Raw genomic sequence first — 20302 nt, 5'->3', positions numbered from 1 at the left:
TTCAGCATCCGAATCTCTACCTTCTTGTTTTTAACCAGAGATGAGAGAATTGGCCCGAAACGAGAATGGCAAATAGACAAGAACCAGGGAGTCAATAAAAATAAAATTTAGAAGAAAGGGGCCTGCTTGAAAACGAAATGAATGAAATGTTTAGGTTGGAGAGCAAAGGAGCCACAGCAGAGGAGAACCGATAGAGCCTGTCTGGATGGTCCCTGACAAAATGTTTCAGTTGCTTTTTCAGATCAGGGTACAAGAAAGACTGGAACAGTGCCCAGAGATGGGTGAGCCAAGGATGCTTCTCAGAGCTTTCCGTATATTAACTTTTTTCAAAAATAGAAAATAATCTATAGGCCCTTCAAAACAAAACTGGTTAAGTAAATAATACATCCACAAAACAGTTGGCTTTGCAACCACTAAAAAGGATATGGTAGACAAAAATTTATTAGCGTGGAAGATGTTCACATGATGGATTAAATAAACAGGTTATAGAACACATGTAAAATATAATCTCATTTTGGAGAACATAGGATACTCTATCCTATCATATTAGCTATCGCATCATATATAAAAACTCTTTGGAGACATAGTGACCAAAATGCTAACAGCAGTGGTTATCTCTTCACTGTGGGATTTCAGATAGTTGCTTTTTCTTTTTGAGAACCAGTCTTTTCTAATTTTTTTAAAAAATTAACATGTTTAGTCTAATTTTTTTTTATAGATTTATTTTACTTATTTACTTTTTGGCTGCATTGGGTCTTCATTGCTGTGTGCAGGCTTTCTCTAGTTGTGGCGAGCAGGTGCTACTCTTTGTTGCAGTGTGCGGGCTTCTCATTGCGGTGGCTTCTCTTGTTGTGGAGCATGGGCTCTAGGCGCACAGGCTTCAGTAGTTGTGGCGTGCGGGTTCAGTAGTTGTGGCATGCGGGCTCAGTAGTTGTGGCATGCGGGCTCAGTACTTGTGGCTCGCAGACTCAGTAGTTGTGGCGCACGGGCTTAGTTGCTCCGTGGCACGTGGGATCTTCCCGGACCAGGGCTTGAACCCATGTCCCCTGCATTGGCAGGCAGATTCTTAACCACTGTGCCACCAGGGAAGCCCTAGTCTAATAATAAAGGGGAACTATTTGGAATTTTTTTAAAAGTAAAGTGAAAAGGAAGAAATAGCCAGACGTCGTACATAGTAAAAAAAAATAAAGAGAGAAAGTAAAAAGAAAAAGCCCACAAGCACACAGCACAGGAGGCAGGGTGATACAGAAATGCAGCTGCTGTTGCTACAGACAGACAGGCTTCCTTCCTTCTGTCTATGATCAGCCCCATCCATTTGTTTCCAAAGTGTGAGACCGAGCCATGGTCTCCTTCTCTGTTTCTGAACGTAATAGAAACAAAGCCTGCAAAACCAGCCCCGGGTGACGGCAGAACATGCCTGGCTTTCTGAAGCACATTCCAAGTTTAATAGTCCATCATTAGCTAGAGACGCAGCACACAAAATACTCTACCCGTTGACTTTTTTTCCTCCTAATTCATTTAAAAGAATAGTGTCAGTAAATCCAAAATCAGGCAAGGCTGCCCGGACGATAGTCATTCATTAGACAGGTGACGTGTCTTTAAAATAAACATGGGTGTGTGATGCGGAAGCAGACACACACACAGATCTATAATAAGACCGTCGCTGGCAGGACGAGGGAGATGTTTGGATCAGTGGTACCAGCAGCGTTATCCACCGAGGGACAGCAAGGGACACACCGCACGCGGTGGTGGGCAGGTGCTTAGAGATGGTGGCCACTTCGGATGGAAAAGATGCCCCTCTCCTGGGGAGCCTGGGGGCACAGGTGAGGGAGAGCCGAGGTAGTCCAGGACCACAGCCCCCCAACAGAGAACACTGCAGCCTGGCAATCACTTCCACCCCTCGTCAATATCGAGGCCATTCCCATGGCATCTCCTGGGTGAAAAGCATTTCTTTCATCAACCTCATTTCTATGGGGAAGTCAAGCTCATTGCAAGCTGGCTGGACCTTGTATGGCTTTCTCCAGACCAGATTACTGGAAATGCCTACTTTTTTTTTTTTTTTCAAATAATTTGCATGGTTTTGGTGTTGCTGCCAGGACAAACCTATAAAAGGGTCATTTTCCAAAAGAGACAGGATGTGAACGACTGTAACAATGACATAGATTTGCTTCCTGGGTCAACGCCCCTGAGAGCCAGCACCACCTCTTACAGATCAGCCAGAGGTGAGTTCTCCCCTTGAACCCCACGTGACGGGGCTTCGTCGTGCTGCTCTGCGCCATCTGAGCGCGTCCTCCTGGGCGTCAGCCAAGGACACACACCGCATCCCTGAAAGAATCAGCCCAGCTCCGCCCTAAGCCTACGGCTAGAGAGATTTCCTGCTGCAAACGTGGCAGGGCTAGAGAGATTTCCTGCGGCAAACGTGGCACAAAATCATTTGCACGTGGGGAAAAGGACCAAGCAACTTACAACGAAACGTGAGGGGCATGCATCATTTTAATGCAAAGCACAGAAGGGCTAGAACTAGCTCTTCACCTCCACTCTTACTTTTTGGTTATTTGAGACTGCGATCAGGTGAGTGTCTCACGGGGACACACGCTCTCCGAAGAATCCCCAACATCATCTAAGCCTTTAGTCAACCTTGCTTTTTCCAGGCTGTGCTGTTTCCAGCTCTGTAGGTGAAAGAAGCCCCGGAAGAACATTTATACAAGGAGAGGGACACAGAGGTTAACCAACACAAGCGCGTAACGTGTCCGTTTCTGGGTGAGGTGGGCAGACAACGCGGCACCCTCTTTACCCAGCCTTGTTTGCTCGTAAAACCCTAGGGAACCCAGCAGAGCCCACCAGTTCATCCTAGAACCCCAGGGAAAACGGCACACTTGAGGTTTAAAGCAGACGCGCGGTAAAGAAGAAAGAGCCGAGCCTGAAGGAGAGAACCTGGGGACCGGTCAGTTCCAGCTCCAGCTCATCACAAGGGGCGATACCACAGAGCACCCCCTTTCGTGCTCCAGGTTTCCAAACTATGAAACAGAGGCGAAAATATTGCACTGACATCCCTCCCAGAGGCCCCAACCCTCAGTGTGAGAGCACAGGACAGCACCATCGAGTGTCCGATGCTATTCACTCTGCATCGGTGTGTCCACAGGAATGCACAAAGGCCATGACCTTAGAAGATGGAGAGTTCCAGAAGCTTTCTTATTGGAACGGTTGCCTTAATTAATTTGCGTCCTCTGCGAGCTCCGCCTTTAGGAAGGGGCACCGACAGGTGCCTGCATCATTTGGCCAATGCAGTGGGTCCTCCTCCCCTGGGGGAGGAGCTTTGGTGTGATGAGTAAAAGAGATCAAAGCTCTTTGTCCTTCACGTGCTTTTCTTTCTTTCCTTCTCCACATTGTAAGGTGATGTTTATGGGACGCAAAGATTCTGTTTGGGAGTCTCCCTTGGGATGAGTCAGCAAAGGGCCGGGAGCAAGGTGTTTTGTCCCCATACTGTGGGTCACGGGGGTCCTTTTTCACCCCCCTCAGCATGTGTCCTGCGTCTTCTCCGTCTTCGTGGGAGTTGTTCATATAAATACAGAAGAGCTCGGAGCCCGAGGCAGCCACACACAAATGATGGCGTCCTCTCAGCTCCACTACGCGTGGCTCAAGCCTGACCCTCGCCCTCCCTCCAGGTACCTGCTCCTCCTTCGCTGACTCCCCCGCTCAGAAAAGGGCCCCATGGACTTCTCCTCCAGGAAATCTGGGAGCAGCTTCACACTCCCTCATCCGGTCCCCTCCCATCCAAAGCATCACGAGATGCTGCGACTTCTGCCCCCCGGTACACATTGGTGTTGGCCTTCCTCACCTCCACCCTGGATCACAACATACTCCTCTCCCCTCACCCAACAGCCATGACGAGCCTTCAGAAATACAGTTCAGATCACGTCATCATCTGCTTTGGAGAGCCATCCGTGTCTCACGTTTTCACTTAAAATCTGGACCGGAAGTCCTGGCCCTGGCACAGCAATAGGTCCCGCCTTTCTGGCCACTACACATCCTGACTCTTCCCACATCTGCACCCTTTCGTTTCCCTACTAAGCCACGCTTCTCCCTTTGCAAGCTCTTCCTCCACCTTTCCTGGCGCCTCCCTGCTCATCCTTCAGGATTCAGCCTCCACAGCCCTTCAGCTGAGAGTTCCCTGACCCCTCCTCCAAATCCGGATCAGGTCCCGCATTTTAAAAATATCAATTTGGGGGCTTCCCTGGTGGCACAGTGGTTAAGAAACCGCCTGCTAACGCAGGGGACACGGGTTCGAGCCCTGGTCCGGGAAGATCCCACATGCCGCGGAGCAACTAAGCCCGCACGCCACAACTGCCGAGCCCGCGCGCCACAACTACTGAAGCCCTCGCGCCTAGAGCCCGTGCTCCACAACAAGAAGCCACCGCAATGAGAAGCCTGTGCACCGCAATGAAGAGTAGCCCCCAGAGTGGCTGAAACTAGAGAAAGCCCGCACGCAGCAACAAAGACCCAACGCAGCCAAAAATAAATAAATAAAATAAAATTTTAATATCAATTTGTCATTATAAATGTATTTGCATAGGGGTTCATTAAATACCTTTTGAGTGAACAAGTAAATAACTCATGAGGAGGTCTTTTCATTTGTACATATGTCCAGGTCATATTTTTCACTTTTCTGCAAGAAGAGCTGGTCCCATCCCTTGCTGCAGTCCAGATACATGATTTCTCTCTTAATTTGTCCATTTACTAATGTTTTTAAAGCTTTCAAAGGAGGAAATGCGGTTAGACTCAGCATGATTGTTTCAATAATTTGTATTTATTCAATAGACATTTCCAGAATACAATGATATGTCAGCCCTGGGCCGGGAGGGGATGATGTGGAGGGACCAGTGACACAGTTCTCAGTGAACTGCTTCCTCTTCCAGGTGCTCTCAGACCACCTCCGTAATGCCATCTTCCAGAAGACTGCTCAAGCAAACCGCTATGGACTGTGCGAATCTACCATCTTATTATTTTAAAAAACTAGAGCAACATTTGTCTCTTTCTTGGAACTTCCTCAATTTTCACAATCCCTCTAAGGTCGCCGACACCGCTCTCATCTGCAACTTATTTCCACGTCTTCAGATGGACTTGATCCAGTACAGGACATTTAAGGGAATTTCAAATATCTTGGAAACACTTCTTTTTAACCCCACAAATTCTTTTGACCCCCCCTCTCTTTTCCCTCCCATCTTTCATCAAAGTGACAGTCACAGTGTAAGGTATTAGACACATAAACATGTCCCTGCCCTTGAGAAACGTTTTACAATGTATCGGCCCACGGTTACATAATCTAGAATTTATCTGAAAATAATAAGCAGCTTTATTGATGCCAGACATTTTATATCATAGTCACTTATCTATTTGCCTTGCAAATTATTTTAATGAGAAAGTATTCCAGTGACATTGTAAGTTCATCACAGTAGTTCCTGCAGTAAGTTCACTCTTTTTCTCCCCTGAAGTCTTACATTATAACAGATGCTTCCTCGTGGCTTCCTGAAGTGATACTATGATACAAGAAATGGTCTGAGAATCTCCAGTGACCACTTTCTTCCATTAATAGTTATGTAACTGATTTACGTGGCTTCTAAATGTTTTCTATGAATAGTGCAAGTTTAAATTCTAGTTCTCCAAGCAAACATGTCAAAAGAGGCTCCTTAATTTGGTTCATTACAAACCCAGCAGGTGTCCAGCCAAGGGCCAGACTTGTACGTCTTCTGAGGAGCAAAGGCATTTGGGTGGCAGAAGTTCTGCCACGTCTGGCGCCGTGAAAGGTGCACCCTGCACTCTGAACTCTGTCTCCACACTCCCCAGAAAGCCCACCCTCCCCATTCACAAAGGCGGGCTTCTTCCAAAGCACGGCAGCCTCATCATGGTCCATGTTTGCCTTGATCTCACTCAGGCATGGAATGCTCCCCATCCCGGTGGCGCTATGTCTGACCCTTAACTGGCTACAGTTCCTCCACCTTCATTCCTCCAGAAGCATCATCACCTAGCAGTACTTTGATCTCTTTTTCATTTTTATTTTTTCTTTAAAGAGCACACATATTTTCCCGGTTTTTGCCAAGAGTGACTAATTGCATACAAATTTTTATTTTCAATCTTACTCCCTAAATCTTAGGTCTATGTTTCCAGTTATTTTATTGTATTCCAGGACGCTGTCGTTTACATATGAGGATGATGGTAATGGTGAGGACGGTGGTGATCAGGATGGTGATGGTGATGATGGTGATGGTGATGATGACATCATCAGAACCTCACTCTTGCCCTGGACGGAATCCCTGCCTCTGGAAAACATGGTCATTCAGCAGATAATTTACAGGGAGAGAAAGAAGAACAACCTAGTCTAATGAATTTGCAGATCCCTGAGAGATCAAGACACTCCAGGGTGTGAGACAAATAAACAACAACAAACATATGTATATACACATATATGCACATAGTGACAAGTACCACGAAGAAAAACAGAGCAGAGAAGTGCACAGAGAATAAGGAGGATGGTTCCACTTAGATAAGACAGCGCGGGAGGGGGGGCTGCTCCGAGAAGGGTGGAATGAAGTGAGGCGACAAGTCAGGCAAAGATCTAGGGAAAGGGCCTCCAAGAAGCGCAAAGGTTTTGTCAAGGACAATAATACTTCTCCACCACAACGTGCAGCCCACCCGCTGGGACGCAGATAACGCTGCGTATCTGTCCACCAGAGTGTGGAAAAGCACAGTGTGTGTATTGGGCTTTAGCGATATTTCCAAATGCTGACCAAAAACATTAGATATGAGTCTTTCCCCAAAGCAGAAGTACTTCCAGCATTAGTGAAACTAACGGTATTTATAGGTGAGCTCACTGACAAGTTTGATCTAGAAAAATGCTTAAATCTGCAAATCTAGAAAGACCTTACAAGTCTACTCACCTACATTTCACTCGCCAAGCACTGTTTTCCAGAACCTTCCTAGTATTTTTAGTAAAGTAGGAAACCCCAGAGTCGTTTGGAGTCATTCAGGGCAGGCGAATGGGCCAGTTCCAAGGAGGGGGCTGTGTCCTGCCTGGGCCCCCAGCTCGTGTCCTGGGATGTGGCCTTGGACCTGGAGCCATGCTTCTCGCTTCATCTTTGCCAAATTCCGGCATTTACGCTCCCCTCGCCAGTTCTGCACACCTGGATCCCGGGGGTCAGCAGGACCCGCGCGGAGGGGGCCGGCAGGGGCGGGGAGGAGCTGCTGTGTGACCCACGCTGGGCCTGGCCTGGTGTGGCCTCAAAGACCCCCCCCCCGGGTGCCCACGCTTCTTCCCCACCCACCTTCTCCACAGTCAGCACCGTCTTCCCACCTTTAAGACAATTCACTCACTCGCGAGCCCCTGGAGCCCTGAGACAAGTGCGCCACCGACCCACCAAGGCCACATCGGAGCTCCGCGCAGAGGGCCCAGTTGCCTAACCCCACCCCCAAGCCCCGCTGGGCCTTTATTATCGTCCCCGGGACCTGAAGGCCTGTGGGCAGAGCTCACCGCCTAGACCCGCTCGGTCCAGCCTTTGGCAGAGCGCGTCCTCGGAGGGCTGACCCCAGGCATGATGGGGGTGACTTTCTCCGTCTCCCCTCGCCTTGTGCCCGGACGCTGTGTCCAAATGGCCATCCCCTTCTCCTCCTGCATCTCCCCCGCCCGCCCGCCCTCTCTCCCTGGGCTCCTTTCGGGGAGATGTTCACTGTTACGGACTGTTACGGACTGCATTGCATCCCCCATCCACTGGTGATGCCTAACCCCCAATGTGACTATGTCTGGAGATGGGGCTTTAGGGGCGTGACTGAGTGGGGTCCAACAGGACTTGTACCCTTCTAAAAATTAAAGGAGACCCAAGACCTCTCTCTCTCTGCCGTGCGGGACCCAGCAAGGAGACAGCCGTCCACAAGCCAAGGAGAGAGGCCTCCCGAGAAATCAGTCCTGAGGACGCCCTGCTCTTGGGCGTCCAGCCCCCAGACTGTGAGACAATGTATTTCCGTTGTCTAAGCCGCCCAGTCTGTGGTGCTCTGTGACGACAGCCTGAGCGGACAGATGCGTTCAGTATTCCATTTACATTACAAAAGATGGACAATTTTATTCCCCGAGTACAAGAGTCTGCGTCCCCTGCAGTCACACCTCCTGCACCCCTTGCCCCGAAAGAACGTGGCATTCCAAGCCCTCGCCATCCTCCCCGCCCCCACCAGCCTCGGCCCATCTCCTGTCTCCCCACCCCGGCTCCGTCCTGTCCTTCCTTCCGCTCACACAGCCACAGCGCCCGGCCCTTCTCCCTGAGGGGCTGGCGGCCTCTTTCCCCTCATGCCATGAGAATGTTTGAACCGTGGGCCCTTCCCAGTGTCCTCCAGGCAGAGCTGCCAGCCTGCTCCCCCTTCCCTCCTCAGCTCTCTCTCTGGAGCGTCCCCCGGACTCTGGACCGGAGATGTTGTGTAGACGCTGGCTGCCCCCGCCCTGCAGCCCAGCGCTCCTCTCTCGCGCCCGGCGCAGACCACGGGGCCGATTGCCCTGCCCTGTTCCCGAACCTCTAAGGATGCGAGGTCCCGGCCCCGCCGTTTTGGTAAAGAGCGCCGTGCACATGCCCCGAGACCCAGGCCCCCGTGTAGGCCTCAGGCCCGGCACAGCCCTGGTCGGGGCCCGGGAAGCAGGACGTCCCGGGAGCCTGGGGATGTGTCCGCCCTACAGCCTGTCTGTCCTTCCTCCACGCTCGGGACCCGGGACCCCAGTCCAAGCCCGGTCTGCTCCGAGGCCGAGGGCAGGGTCCTTCATTTCCACGACCCAAACGCTTCCTGCAGGCACGATAATCCACTCCGCCAACAGCAAAGCGAGCGGCCTTCGACAGACAGGAGAGCGGTCACGTCTGCCCACAGCGACCCCCGCCCTCTAGGGTCCCGCGGCCCCGCCCTCGGCCGCTCCTCTGGCCCCGCCCCCGGCCGCTCCTCTGGCTCCGCCCCCGCCGGCCTGAGCGCCTGCAGCCCTGCCTCCCCTCGGCTGCGTCGGCCTCGCGGGCCTCCTCGGCTGCGCACACCACGTGGTTTCCCCTCCAGCCCTTTATCCTTCTCGCCCTCGGCCTGGATGTGACATTTGTCCTTCTGGAGGAGGGTACACGTCCGCAGAGGCCCTGCCGGCCACCGGCAGCCCTCTTCACGACTCCCGGCCTTTCTCTGTTTACCGCACTCATCTCCTTCCGAAAGCTGTGCATTTGTCCTTTTGGCCACTGAGTGTGTACCCCCAGGAGAAAGTAAACGCCCTTGAGAGACGAGCGCTCGGCGTCCGATGCACCCCCCCGCATCCCAGGTGCCCGGATCCCAGCGGGAGTCCAGCAGGTGCTCACTTCGGGGACAGCGGAAGGAATGAAGGAATGCCATCGCCGCAGACGGCCAAGGCCTGCGCGCCCCCAGCGCCTTCATATGTCTTCATCTTGGCAGTGCCCTCACCAGGCAGTAAGCCCACTGTCTGGCATGCAGTAGGTGCTCAATACTTGTTTGCTGACAAAAGTGATGAATAAAATGAGTTTGAAATGGGGGTTCCTTTACATTCTAGTGTGACCGCCATCTGCCATCTAGTGGTGAGAGCGGGCAACTTCAGGACGACGAGCTTGGGAGAAGCAGTGAGGGAGCTGAACAGGGATGAAGGCCTATGGGTACCAGGGCGACGGCGGGGCTCCCCCTCACCTCCATCCTCCCGTCTGTAGGAAGAGCCCTGAGCATTCCGCTGTGGAGCCAAATCTTGCCCGTTACTGCGGAGTAGGGTGGGTAACACGTTGAAACCCCAGCAAAGTAAATGATGCAAAAGAAAAGGAACCCCGGATAAATGCACATTAAGCTTCCAGTGGTCCCACAGGTAAGACTGTGCGAATATTCGTGGTTGTGTTTGATGCTCCAGTGGGACGATGTGCTTTTCTCCCGACTTTGGGGAGATCAGATCCGTACGGAGTTTTGACTGAAAAGTACAGCAACACTGCGTTTCGAGTTTCCTTGAGGAACCTACAGACAGTGGGGGAACATTCAAGTGAATTGAGAAGGAAGGAAGGATGAGAATGAGGGAAAGGTGAAGAAAGCACGGATTAGGGATCACAGAGATGCCCGAACGACACACACTCACTACATAAGATTACAAAAATGCCGTAAGACTGCAAACTCCAGGTACCTGTGGGCGTGGGGGAGTCACGTGACCCCTCTGGACCCCAGCTTCCTTCGTATAAACAAGAATTTTGGAAGACGTGGTCTCTGGGGGTTTTACAACCTTCAAGTTTCCTAGGCAGATCCCTAACTAAAACCTTAATGTACATTCATGACAGGTGTGAACTTTTCAAATATTTCCTTGAATAGTGGTTTGTTATGTTTCTGTAGGGTTCACCTCAAACTGAAGGGCGCTGATCCCAGATGAAATGTTACATGATTCATTAATACGTTAGCCTGCGCCTCGGTTATGTGGAACCCTAACAAGGCTTCGAGAAAGCTGAAAAGACACAGGATTGAGGAGACGGGAGTGGGCCTGCCACTCTGTGAGCCGTGGCCTACCCCGCACGGGGCGAGTCAGGCCACACAGGTGGCCAAGCACAGCATCATAAACAGACACCGAGAATCGCTGTCCGTGATGGTCCACCAGCAGGCGTTTTAATAAATCCCAGGCATTACTTGACCACAGGCTACACAGACAACCGTGGGATGGGCGCCAATCTTATTCTTGGGGTAGTTAGCCAAGAAGCCCTGGGGGTTCGGAAGTGGCAGCCCCTCCCCTCCCCATGCCCACACCCTCCCATACTCTCAGTGCACAGCCTAATCGCTCCCAGGTGTGGTGGTACCTGCGGGGCACCTCAGCCCACCTTCCACGCCGGACGGGCACTCAAACCATCCCAGGACGTGAGCCAAGGCCCCCCGCCCCCCCTGCCCCATATCCAGCCCCCCTCCACCACCCAGCCCCCAAGCAGAGCGCGCCCAGAGAACATCCACCACCTCACTCCTGAGAATGAGACTTGGGACCAAGACCCAGGCACTGGGTGATGGAAAACCAAGCGAGGAGCGAGGTTTGAGAAGAAATTCCACGGAAGGCTCAAGGAATATGAGGAATGCAACATTCCTGTTATTGTGGTTTTTAAAAATACATCCCTCGGAGATGCACAGTGACATATTTACAGTTGAAATGTCATGACGTCTGGGAATTACTTAAATGATTCCAAGTCAAAACCACCACGACAAAAAGTAAAAGATAGCAACAAATCTTGGCAAAATGCTGTCATTGTTGGAACCTGGATGATGAATATGAATGAGTGTAACTTTCCATTAAGAAAAAGTTAGAATAAATGTAGAACAGAAGGAAAAACTAATCACAATACATGACTATAAGGGCCTTGATAACTTAGTTTTAGGAAAGCAGATGTCTGGAGCACGAAGGAGAGAATGGAGAGAGAAGGAAAGACTGAGTCTGGGCAAGCTTGGCTAATGGTTCACTGTTGGACCCACCTGGAAGTCACACTCAGAAATCGCAGTCAGTGTTTTCATCTCTATGTATGTCAGTTCTTAACTTACAGAAGGTCAGCCAAGAGAAACTCTGATACTTCTGAAATATGAACGCAGAAATCCAAAATGTCTTGTTCTGATCCAGTGATGGCCCTCCACCCATCTCTTGACGGGCCATGCTAGGTACACCCCTTACCTGGAGGATGGCTGCGGGGACCCACAGGATGATGGGTGTCAGTGCTTTGGAAAGCGGTAGCACGTCCCATGAAGTTCATCATCGTTGCTAGGCTGCATGCAGGGCATCACGGCAGAACACAGCAGGGGGCTCGCAAGCCCAACACAACCGGGCTCTGATGGTGTGGCCGCAAGTTACTGGCTGTGTCACTTTGACTAGGCTGTATCTCCTTCTCTGACCACCTATTTTTTTCGCTTATACAATGGAGCTAATAATGCCTGCTTTGAAGAGTGCTGTGAGGCTTAAATGAGTTAAAACAGATGAAAACTTTCTACCTCAGTCCCTAGCACACAGTCCTTTAAAACATTAGCTCGTTGTTGCTATTGTCCTGAATATATACCTCCAGACTGAAAGGTGTATCACCTAGACCTAGACTAAGACAATTCACTGTGCAACACGGTCTGACCCGTGTCCTTCCTGGCCTTCGTCTTTCTTACCTAAAAGGTCTCACCCTCTGTGTCTCATGTTCAAGCTTCCCCTTGAGCCCTGGACTTCCACCCCTGGCTTGTCTCTAGTCCTTGCACGACGGCAGACACACACAGGAACTCCGGACAGATGTACGAAATCTACACAAAGGCAGGCTATCGCGCTGATGCCGGCTTTTGTCACAGCAACTTCCCCACTGATACGTGTCGTGTATCTTTGCCTGAAGCCTCACTTTGAGTTAATGTCATCAAGGGATAATTGACAATGATCTCCACCCCTTGCCTCTTGTCAGATTTGACAATTCAAAGTATGTTCTAAATGTACCGAGGGGCATTTCGCAGAATACGCTTCCTTAGGCTCTTCCTCGCGGAAACTCACATGTCACTTTTCTCTCTCATGTCAAGATCTTCTTACAGATGATCCAAGTCAACTAAGGTTAGATGCCAGATGCAGATTCTAATTCCAAGTCATTACCCCGAGCATTTTATAAAATTGTTGCCAAAATTCCAGGCGGGTGCCACCCGGTCCTGGGGACACGTGGGCATCTGGTTGATTTTCCGAGCTCCTTGACCTCTCTCCCCAGGTGGACCCCATCCCTCTTCCATCTACACCCCCAGAGCTTGTAGCCCTCTGACTCAGAACTCATGTTGACGTCTGCCTCCCCCCCCACCCCGACTGTGAGAGCGCCGAGAGCATGTGCTATTTTGTTCCTCTTTCTATCCTGGTATCCAGGCCTGCCTGTACTTAGCCACAGCGGGCACCCAGAATTTGTTGAATGAACGTATAATGTCAAAGTTTCTGCACAATTTCAGAGAAGCCGGAAGTATTTTGATCAGATGAGACTTGCGTGTTCATCCGGTTCCAGCTGCCCTCTCCGTGCAGCGGCCCCGATACTGATCCCCTCCCACGTGAACATGGAGCTTCTGTTTGACCTCTCCAGGGTCAGGGAGTCTGTTGTCCTACTGCTGAATGGCCTGACCCTCAGGTCATCCTGTCTGTTAAGTCAAAGTCAGCCTGTACCTTCCGTCCACTAGTCCCAGGTCTGCAATGCAAAACATCCCCAAGTTCTGACTTGAGCTATTTCTCAGGGCAGACCTCCAATCACCTCGGAACTGCTCACCTGTCTCGTGTGACACCTGTCTTCTCTGAAAGAAACCCCCTCTTCTGGTTTCTGTTACCCCATCCTGGAAATGTTTCTAGTTTGTCTTAACCACTCTCTAGATGTCATGCCCAACACTGAACAGAACATGACACAAGGAGACTCGTGGAGCACAGTCAAGTGGGAATGACCCTTCTCGTGACCTGAATACTGCTCTTCTGTTGACAAATCCCAGGACGCTAAAAGGCCAGCTTCCTCTTGCCCTTACAAGATTGGAACTGTTGGCAGCAAAGCTAAGGGTTCACTCTGATGCCCTTCTCTTAGCAGATCTGACATCCCGTTAGGAGAGGGGGCTTGGAATGGGTCTCTCCATTATGTCTTCTTTAGTTGAAAAAAGAGAGAGAGAGGGAGAATGAAAGAAACAGGAAGGAAAAAAGGAAGGAAGGAAGGAAGGAAGGAAGGGAGGGAGGGAGGGGGGCGGAAGGAAGGGAAAGAGAGAAAGAGAGGAAGGGGAGGGAGGGAGGAGGGGGGAAGGAAGGGAAAGAAAAAAAGGAAGGAAGGAAGGAAGGAAATATTCTCAGTGCAATCTTCATTTCACTGCATCTTTCCTCTTCCCATAAAGGAAACTGACCGGAGAGGGGGGTGTGACCATCACAGGCTTCCAGATTCCTGCAGGACTTCCCCGACCTTGAAGCCTGCCAGGGCTGGTGCATCAGTTGGCAGAAAGGAAGTCAGACATTCCAAGAACTCGTCACAGAGGCAAAGACCAGCGCATTTCACATTTTGTTTCAATAATCTTGCTGATCTCTCGCCTTTTAAAAAGGTAAGACTGAGAACATGAGTAGCACAGATCAGGAATGCACTGCTGTTGTTTTCAAACAGCAAGACAGCGAGGGGGAAAGAGAGGTGACACCACAAGTGGAGTGATTTGTTTTGTGTGTGCAGCTCGGCCAGATCGCCTCCAGCAGGGCAAGGGGTAGGTTACAGCCACGGCGAACGTTCAGGCGCCGTCTGCCACCTAAATCCCACCGCCAAGGATGACATCGCATGGGCATGTGGCAGGACATCTACACCGCTCTTTGGTGACCAGTGGACGGACAGAGAGAGAGGACAGCCGCTTTCCTGAAGGAAGGGGCACGGTCACGGTAGGACACCCCAGAACCGGGGGAACTGTCTATCTTGGCTTTGACTCCACGAACATCCCACGCCTGTGTTCCCTGGAGGGAATTCCCCACACCTGGTGACACACACAGAGATCTGGGCCTATTCTGGTTGTGTCGCACACCAAGAGTGCTACCAGGCTGGCGCTGCCCCTTCCTCATTTAGAATCAGCACCCTTCTGCTCAGAACCCGCCGCCCGGGAAGAGAGAGGTTCTAGATAAACTGAGTCATAAACCTCCCCCGTGCCAGGTTGGTTCTGCAGTTTACAAAACTCACAAGGCCCTCCACAAACTCCTCAAATCGGCGTTTTCATCCAAGAATGGAGGGGCATGAAGGGGCCACCAGTGACCCAGGCCTGGACGCTCTATTTTCTGCACCGACACAATGTGAAAGCCACATTCAGGTCCTCACCCCATCCCTTCCTTTTCCTGCCAATTGGGACGCAGATCTTTTAACTTCAAAACACGTGTTATCTTTTTACATTAAAATTCTGTTAGTGCATCTGAGGCCCCCAAGTCCTGTTTCTGCCATCTAAGCAGTAAATCTACTGCAAGTCTTAGAACAGTGTGTGTATTTGGCGTCAGGAAATGAGAGGTGCCCGGGGAAAATGAGAAATGCAGAGTCACCTTTAAAAAAGAAAAAAACTGTGCGTGTCCTGGAGTCCACAGAAGACTTGAAAAAAATACTGCGGCCATCTTGGCATCTTTTTAGATGAACCATCTTGTAAATCATCCAAAAACTCTTCTGCTTATATACATACAGCGCACTAACACTTGGGTTTGTGTACAGCCAACAGAAAGTTTCAAACCACAGATCCGGACGGGCTGTCCAAGGATTTAAGCCACCTCCTGAAACAGGGGAAAAAGGTCTTACAGATCTCAAGAACTCCAAGATGTTTTTATTGATTTCAGTTTCCAATAGAATGAATATGTTTTCTCTAAATATTTTTTATCACACAACTGAAACATTGAATTATTTTTTCAGAAATAGAGTTAAATACAACAATCTAGTTACAAATTCTAATATAAAGAGTACAAAATATAATGTTATAACTTGTATTTTAAAAAAGAAATACAAACTCTATGGTCTTTTGCATTTTACTGCCTCGAAGCATAATTAGCAAAGTTGAAGAATGAACATTTTCCCCTCCGTCGCTCCACACAGACACACTACGGGGCACCTAAACCATCATCACTTGAAGTCCTGGCCTGTGATCTTTTTATTCTCTTTCTCTTTGCTCAGTGTATAAAATGTCCTGCAATTAGAACACACCCGAGTTAAAAGCAGTGAAACAGCATACGCTGCTTCAGACACGGAGACATTCTGAAAGTGGAAAAGTAAAGTCGTACAAACGCATTCGTTGTTTTGTGCGTCGATCACACCCCCCAGGGGGTGATTTGCCTGTTTTCAAGATGGCACGTCGGTAAAGAGAATCTGGCCGTGAAAACCCAGGAGGTGCGTTGCGTTCCAGGCACAGACTGAGAACTGCCATTCACCTTCTGTGACCCTGTGGGCTACACTCTATCTCCCGCTGGAAAAGCTACCTGAGCCAGGTGCCTGGGAAACAGCAGGGAGGTGTCACCTGCGACCTGCTGGGCCCGAGGCCACATCCCAGAGGCCTGCCAAACGATGACCCTGCATGTGCACGTGCCTCCGTGTACTGCCTGCCTGACACTGTACGCAACCTGTGACTCAGCGGCCAGATCTGAAGATGGTTCTCGACATCCTGGGCAAAACCAATGCTCCGTAAGCTTGCCAAAGTGGCATATGTCATCCCCGGGGCCATTTCCTGGAGCACCTTCGTTTCAAGGAACTAGTGTCTTTCTTGGTTTACAAAATAAATAAAAGTAAATATTGGGAAGCATCTCTTAAAGCACTGAATACTTTTCAAAACCAAAAAGGCAAAATCCACTTGGCCTGAAAATCTGTACTGTACCATAACCGAGGTGAAACGCCTCCATCTGAGATGGTCCCAGGGCCTTCCAGGAACCAGGGGAGAAAAGCGACAGAACGGCTGACCAACGCCCGGAGAAGATGCTTCAACAGCTGAGTTTTCAGAGAATTTAAATGTTCATTCTTCAAGTTAAGGAATATGAGTGAATAACCTGAAAGAGTCTCTAAGCTCATTATTTGTGTTACAACAACGAGGAACAGGGCGAGCAGGGGAGGGGGAGGAGTGAGACCAGCAGCAGGAGTGTGCAGGCGGGGGCGGGGAGACACACGGAGAAGCTGCAGTGTAGACAACCAAACCCTTTATTGTCTAAGTTACATTGACGCCAACACTGTCAAATCCTGTTAAGAAACAAGGAAACAGCAGATTGGTAGAGGTAGTAGAAAGTCTGTAACAGTCAGAGGGTGACTTACAAGAGAGACCATGCGGAAATTATCCATCGAAAAAAAGTGAATCATAACACATTGGCTAAATAAATAAGAAAAACACATATCGTATTAAATACTATGGTCAAACTGACATAAACACATGGACAAACCAATACAATACTGATGCTCAGTGGAAGAAGGGAAGCACAGTCGGGCCCCCAGACGGCTTGCCTTGGAGGGTGGTGTTCTTGGACGCCGCCCCCCGCCCCGGACCCCCGTCTGCTGAATTCAGGGAAAACCTGATTTCTGTGCTCCGGGTGGAAACAAGTATTCCAACTGGCTCGGGCCGCGTGTCCGGCCAACGGGACCCCGGGACGCGCCCCTCTCCACCATGCTCCCCGCAAAGGGGTCTCCCGGGATGACACCTGCGGCTCTGAAGGCCGCCTCTGAAACGGTAAGAACGTACACGATCGTGTCACTCTGGGTACAGAATTCCTCTGAATAACTAAAACACAGAGAAACAGACCGAATCACGAGCCCCTGTGCGTTCCTGAACTGTCACCCTTCGCTGTCAGCCAAGAAAATAAAAGCTAGAAGATGCAGAAACCATCACTGTGGGGAGACTATGGAAGTGATCAAACGGAAGTCAACAGAAAGGCATGTCGATTGCTAGGGTGAACAGAGGAATGTAGCTCTGAAACTTTGCTCAAAATAACTTTAGAGGACAGTCACTGAATCGTATCTGCAAGGACATTCCTAATGACACCAACACGACAGATCATTCTGGTACATATCCGGTGTAAGAATATCAGGAAAATATAAGTAAAAAAGTTATATATATATACACACACATACATGCAGCTATATGCGTGTGTATATACATGTATATATATATTTATAGATAGAAGCTAGCCAGTTACATTGCATTGTTTGCAAATGTTGCAAAGTAACCTGAACGGTCAAGTAATTTAAATTCAGTAACAAGGAGAATCCACACCCAAACATTAACTAAGAACAACAACAACAATAACAACAACAATAATAATAATAATAAAATTCAACGAATCATTAGAACAGGAAAACCACACTTTAGGGTGTGTGTGTGTGTGTGTGTGTGTGTGTGTGTGTGTTTCAACAAGTCTTTGTATCAGAAGCCCATTTTCTACAAAAACTGCACTAATCCATTACTGTATTAGGTAAACTGTCGCTCTCACCAGTATTAAAGATTAGGATAATTTCTGTACATGTAAAATTATTGCTTTTTTGAAAAATATATTTAGCATATGCTCGTTTTAATCCATTTCCTGCCTTTACAAAATTTCACAATTAAAAAAAACCTAGTAAAGCTTTTGCAAAAAATTTCACAGAACATTTTCATTCAAGGCAGCAGTAACTTTTGATAATGCATAAGATCATTATGTGCAAAAGTCTGACACTCTCAGAAACGTCACCATCACACACGGTGTCATGGTAATCGGAAAAGAAAATATCTATATCTGTGGAATACAATTTCAACTGCGTACACTGCAAGGTTTAAGACCCTTTGTTACGGCCCTTAACTCCCCACCGCTAAAACTGGCATCTGCGCGACTGAGGAAGAGGTATATTAAGCTGTCCGACCCACGGGCCGGGGGGCCTCCACGCTCTGGGAATGAAGGGACTCGTCCCATGGAGGCCCCCCGGCCCAAGAAGAAAAGACGCCTACTTGCTGGGACAGATGGACAGGAAGGCAGGGAGGGAGGGGGGCGCAGGAGGCCCCAGAGCACCAGGACCCCGGCGACCTGGGCCCCCCCCTGGGCTCGGGGGATCCTCCCGCTAGGACTAAAAGGGTCCAAATCGAGGGGGGTTCAGTGGCTAGATCATTTGTTAAGACAGGCAGTCTTCCGTTGTAAGCAGTTTGCAGAATGTAGCCCTGTTACCAAAAGGTCCTGAGAATAAACAAAGAAGCCTGCTTTGCTTAGTGCTCAACCAGCTCTCTTCTCCCAAGCACAGCAAAAGCCTTCCCACGGATGCGTTTCCTCTGCCGGATTCACTGAGCACAGATGGGAGAGAGGGACACACCTGGGAAACGCAGAGGGCCCCCAAGGGGATGCGATGGGACCACTGAGGAAGGAGGACCTTGTCACCCGCCCGCCCCCCATCGAGCCTGTTTCCACAGCACCTCAAGGCCCATCCTTCCTCTTTTATTCACTATTTTAAATACCCACTGAGACAAGGAGAGGCCAGAGCGTCAAAACTCCGTCAACCTGGACCCCTCCGCCGTCTGTTGTGACGTCACCTCCAACAGGCCTCTGAGCAGCGGCGGCGGCTCCTGTTTCAGTGCTTGGCTGCTTCACTCCGTCCGACACACACGAGCATCCTTCTTCCAGTGTCTCAAACCTGTCTTGAACAATATCGATGCTTTGCGCTCCTACCGTGGCTCCCACCTCCACCGTTTATTATAAGAAAATACGGGCTATGGTCGGTGAGCACGTATATGCATATAGAATATCTACACGTAATTCTAAGTCGAGCATCTTTGTTGATGTTTAACGTGTAACAAGGAGAAGCCCTCCCTTCAGCTTCCGCTCCGCCCAGCGGCTGCAGGATCTGAGGTGTCCGGTTGGGAGTTCTTCCACGGGGCGGTCAGGGTCACGGTCGGGACATCCACAAGGGAACTGCGGACGCTGTCCCCGGGGCACCGGGGATGGTGAAAGCGTGTCTCTAGGTTCCCTTTCTGAGAGGCACTGTTTGGACAGTATCTGCATTAGAATGGTCTCTCCCCTGGGGAAAAAAGAGACAAGAGAAAAGCTCATTTCTGCCTTTGGTTTCCAAGTGCATTTTTCCTATTAATTTTCTTAGCAACGCCCAAAGCACCAACAGCAACCTTCACAGAGCCACTGAGTCAGGTCGGCAGAGACCCCTGGCTTCAGCTTTAACTCACTGCACACGAGCAGAATATGTTTGCACTGTGCCTTCCTGCCTTCCAAGGCAGCTTGAGAAAATCACCCCCAATGATCTACAGAGGTCCATTAGCCGTCTCTGTTCCGCATGCAAGAACAGCAAATCATAGTGCCTGAACCAGCTCCGGAGGAAAGGTTACAAAGATGGCCAGATGGGGCCGGAGGACTCAAAACAACAATGCACCGTGAGTAATACAAAGCGGGGTTCACAGGTGAACGACGGCGCCAGAACAGGGTTGAATTTGGGGGCCATACGAACCAGAAGTACAGCACTCCCACAGGTCTGTCAGCACCCGAGGGAGCGTCCACCCATTTCCGTAAATAATTACCACGTTGGAAAAATAGAAAGGGTTATTCTACAGTCAAGGGAACTGCAAGATGAAAACGAGCATGAAGGAAAGCCGAAGATTTCAGAGAAGGCTCTCGCGCGACACGTGCAGCATCGCTGTTTGAACAGTGGAGTTTACAATCTGAGGACACGACAGGGCAAGATGAATCTTACTTAACTGCATGAACCTTCAGCTAAAGTCCCGATGAAGTAAAACCGACAGCTTGAAATTAACATGCACACATAAAATGCAGCGCTCGTGTGAAATTCCAACTGGTTTCCAGCTATGCCTGCAGGAACCC

The 20302-nt window shown here is 49.9% G+C and overlaps 1 protein-coding gene across 7 annotated transcripts in view; it reads right to left on the bottom strand.

Moving 5' to 3' along the window:
* Window positions 1-20302, bottom strand: part of ZNF516 (zinc finger protein 516) — a 164791-nt gene that overhangs the window by 36155 nt on the left and 108334 nt on the right. For 6 of the 7 annotated variants that reach the window (XM_049697658.1, XM_049697660.1, XM_049697657.1 and 3 more), the window contains one exon: window positions 15290-19493. The exons of the other annotated variant lie outside the window; for it this stretch is intronic. In XM_049697658.1, the coding sequence (XP_049553615.1) occupies window positions 19434-19493 (60 nt within the window). In that variant the 3' untranslated portion in view covers window positions 15290-19433. Of the gene's footprint in view, window positions 1-15289; window positions 19494-20302 lie in introns of those variants that run through there. 7 annotated transcript variants of the gene reach the window in all.

Source organism: Orcinus orca, chromosome 15, assembly GCF_937001465.1.
Source record: "Orcinus orca chromosome 15, mOrcOrc1.1, whole genome shotgun sequence".
NCBI lineage: Eukaryota > Metazoa > Chordata > Mammalia > Artiodactyla > Delphinidae > Orcinus > Orcinus orca.
Note: the sequence above shows the minus strand (reverse complement) of the source record. Positions and strands in the feature narration are given on the sequence as shown.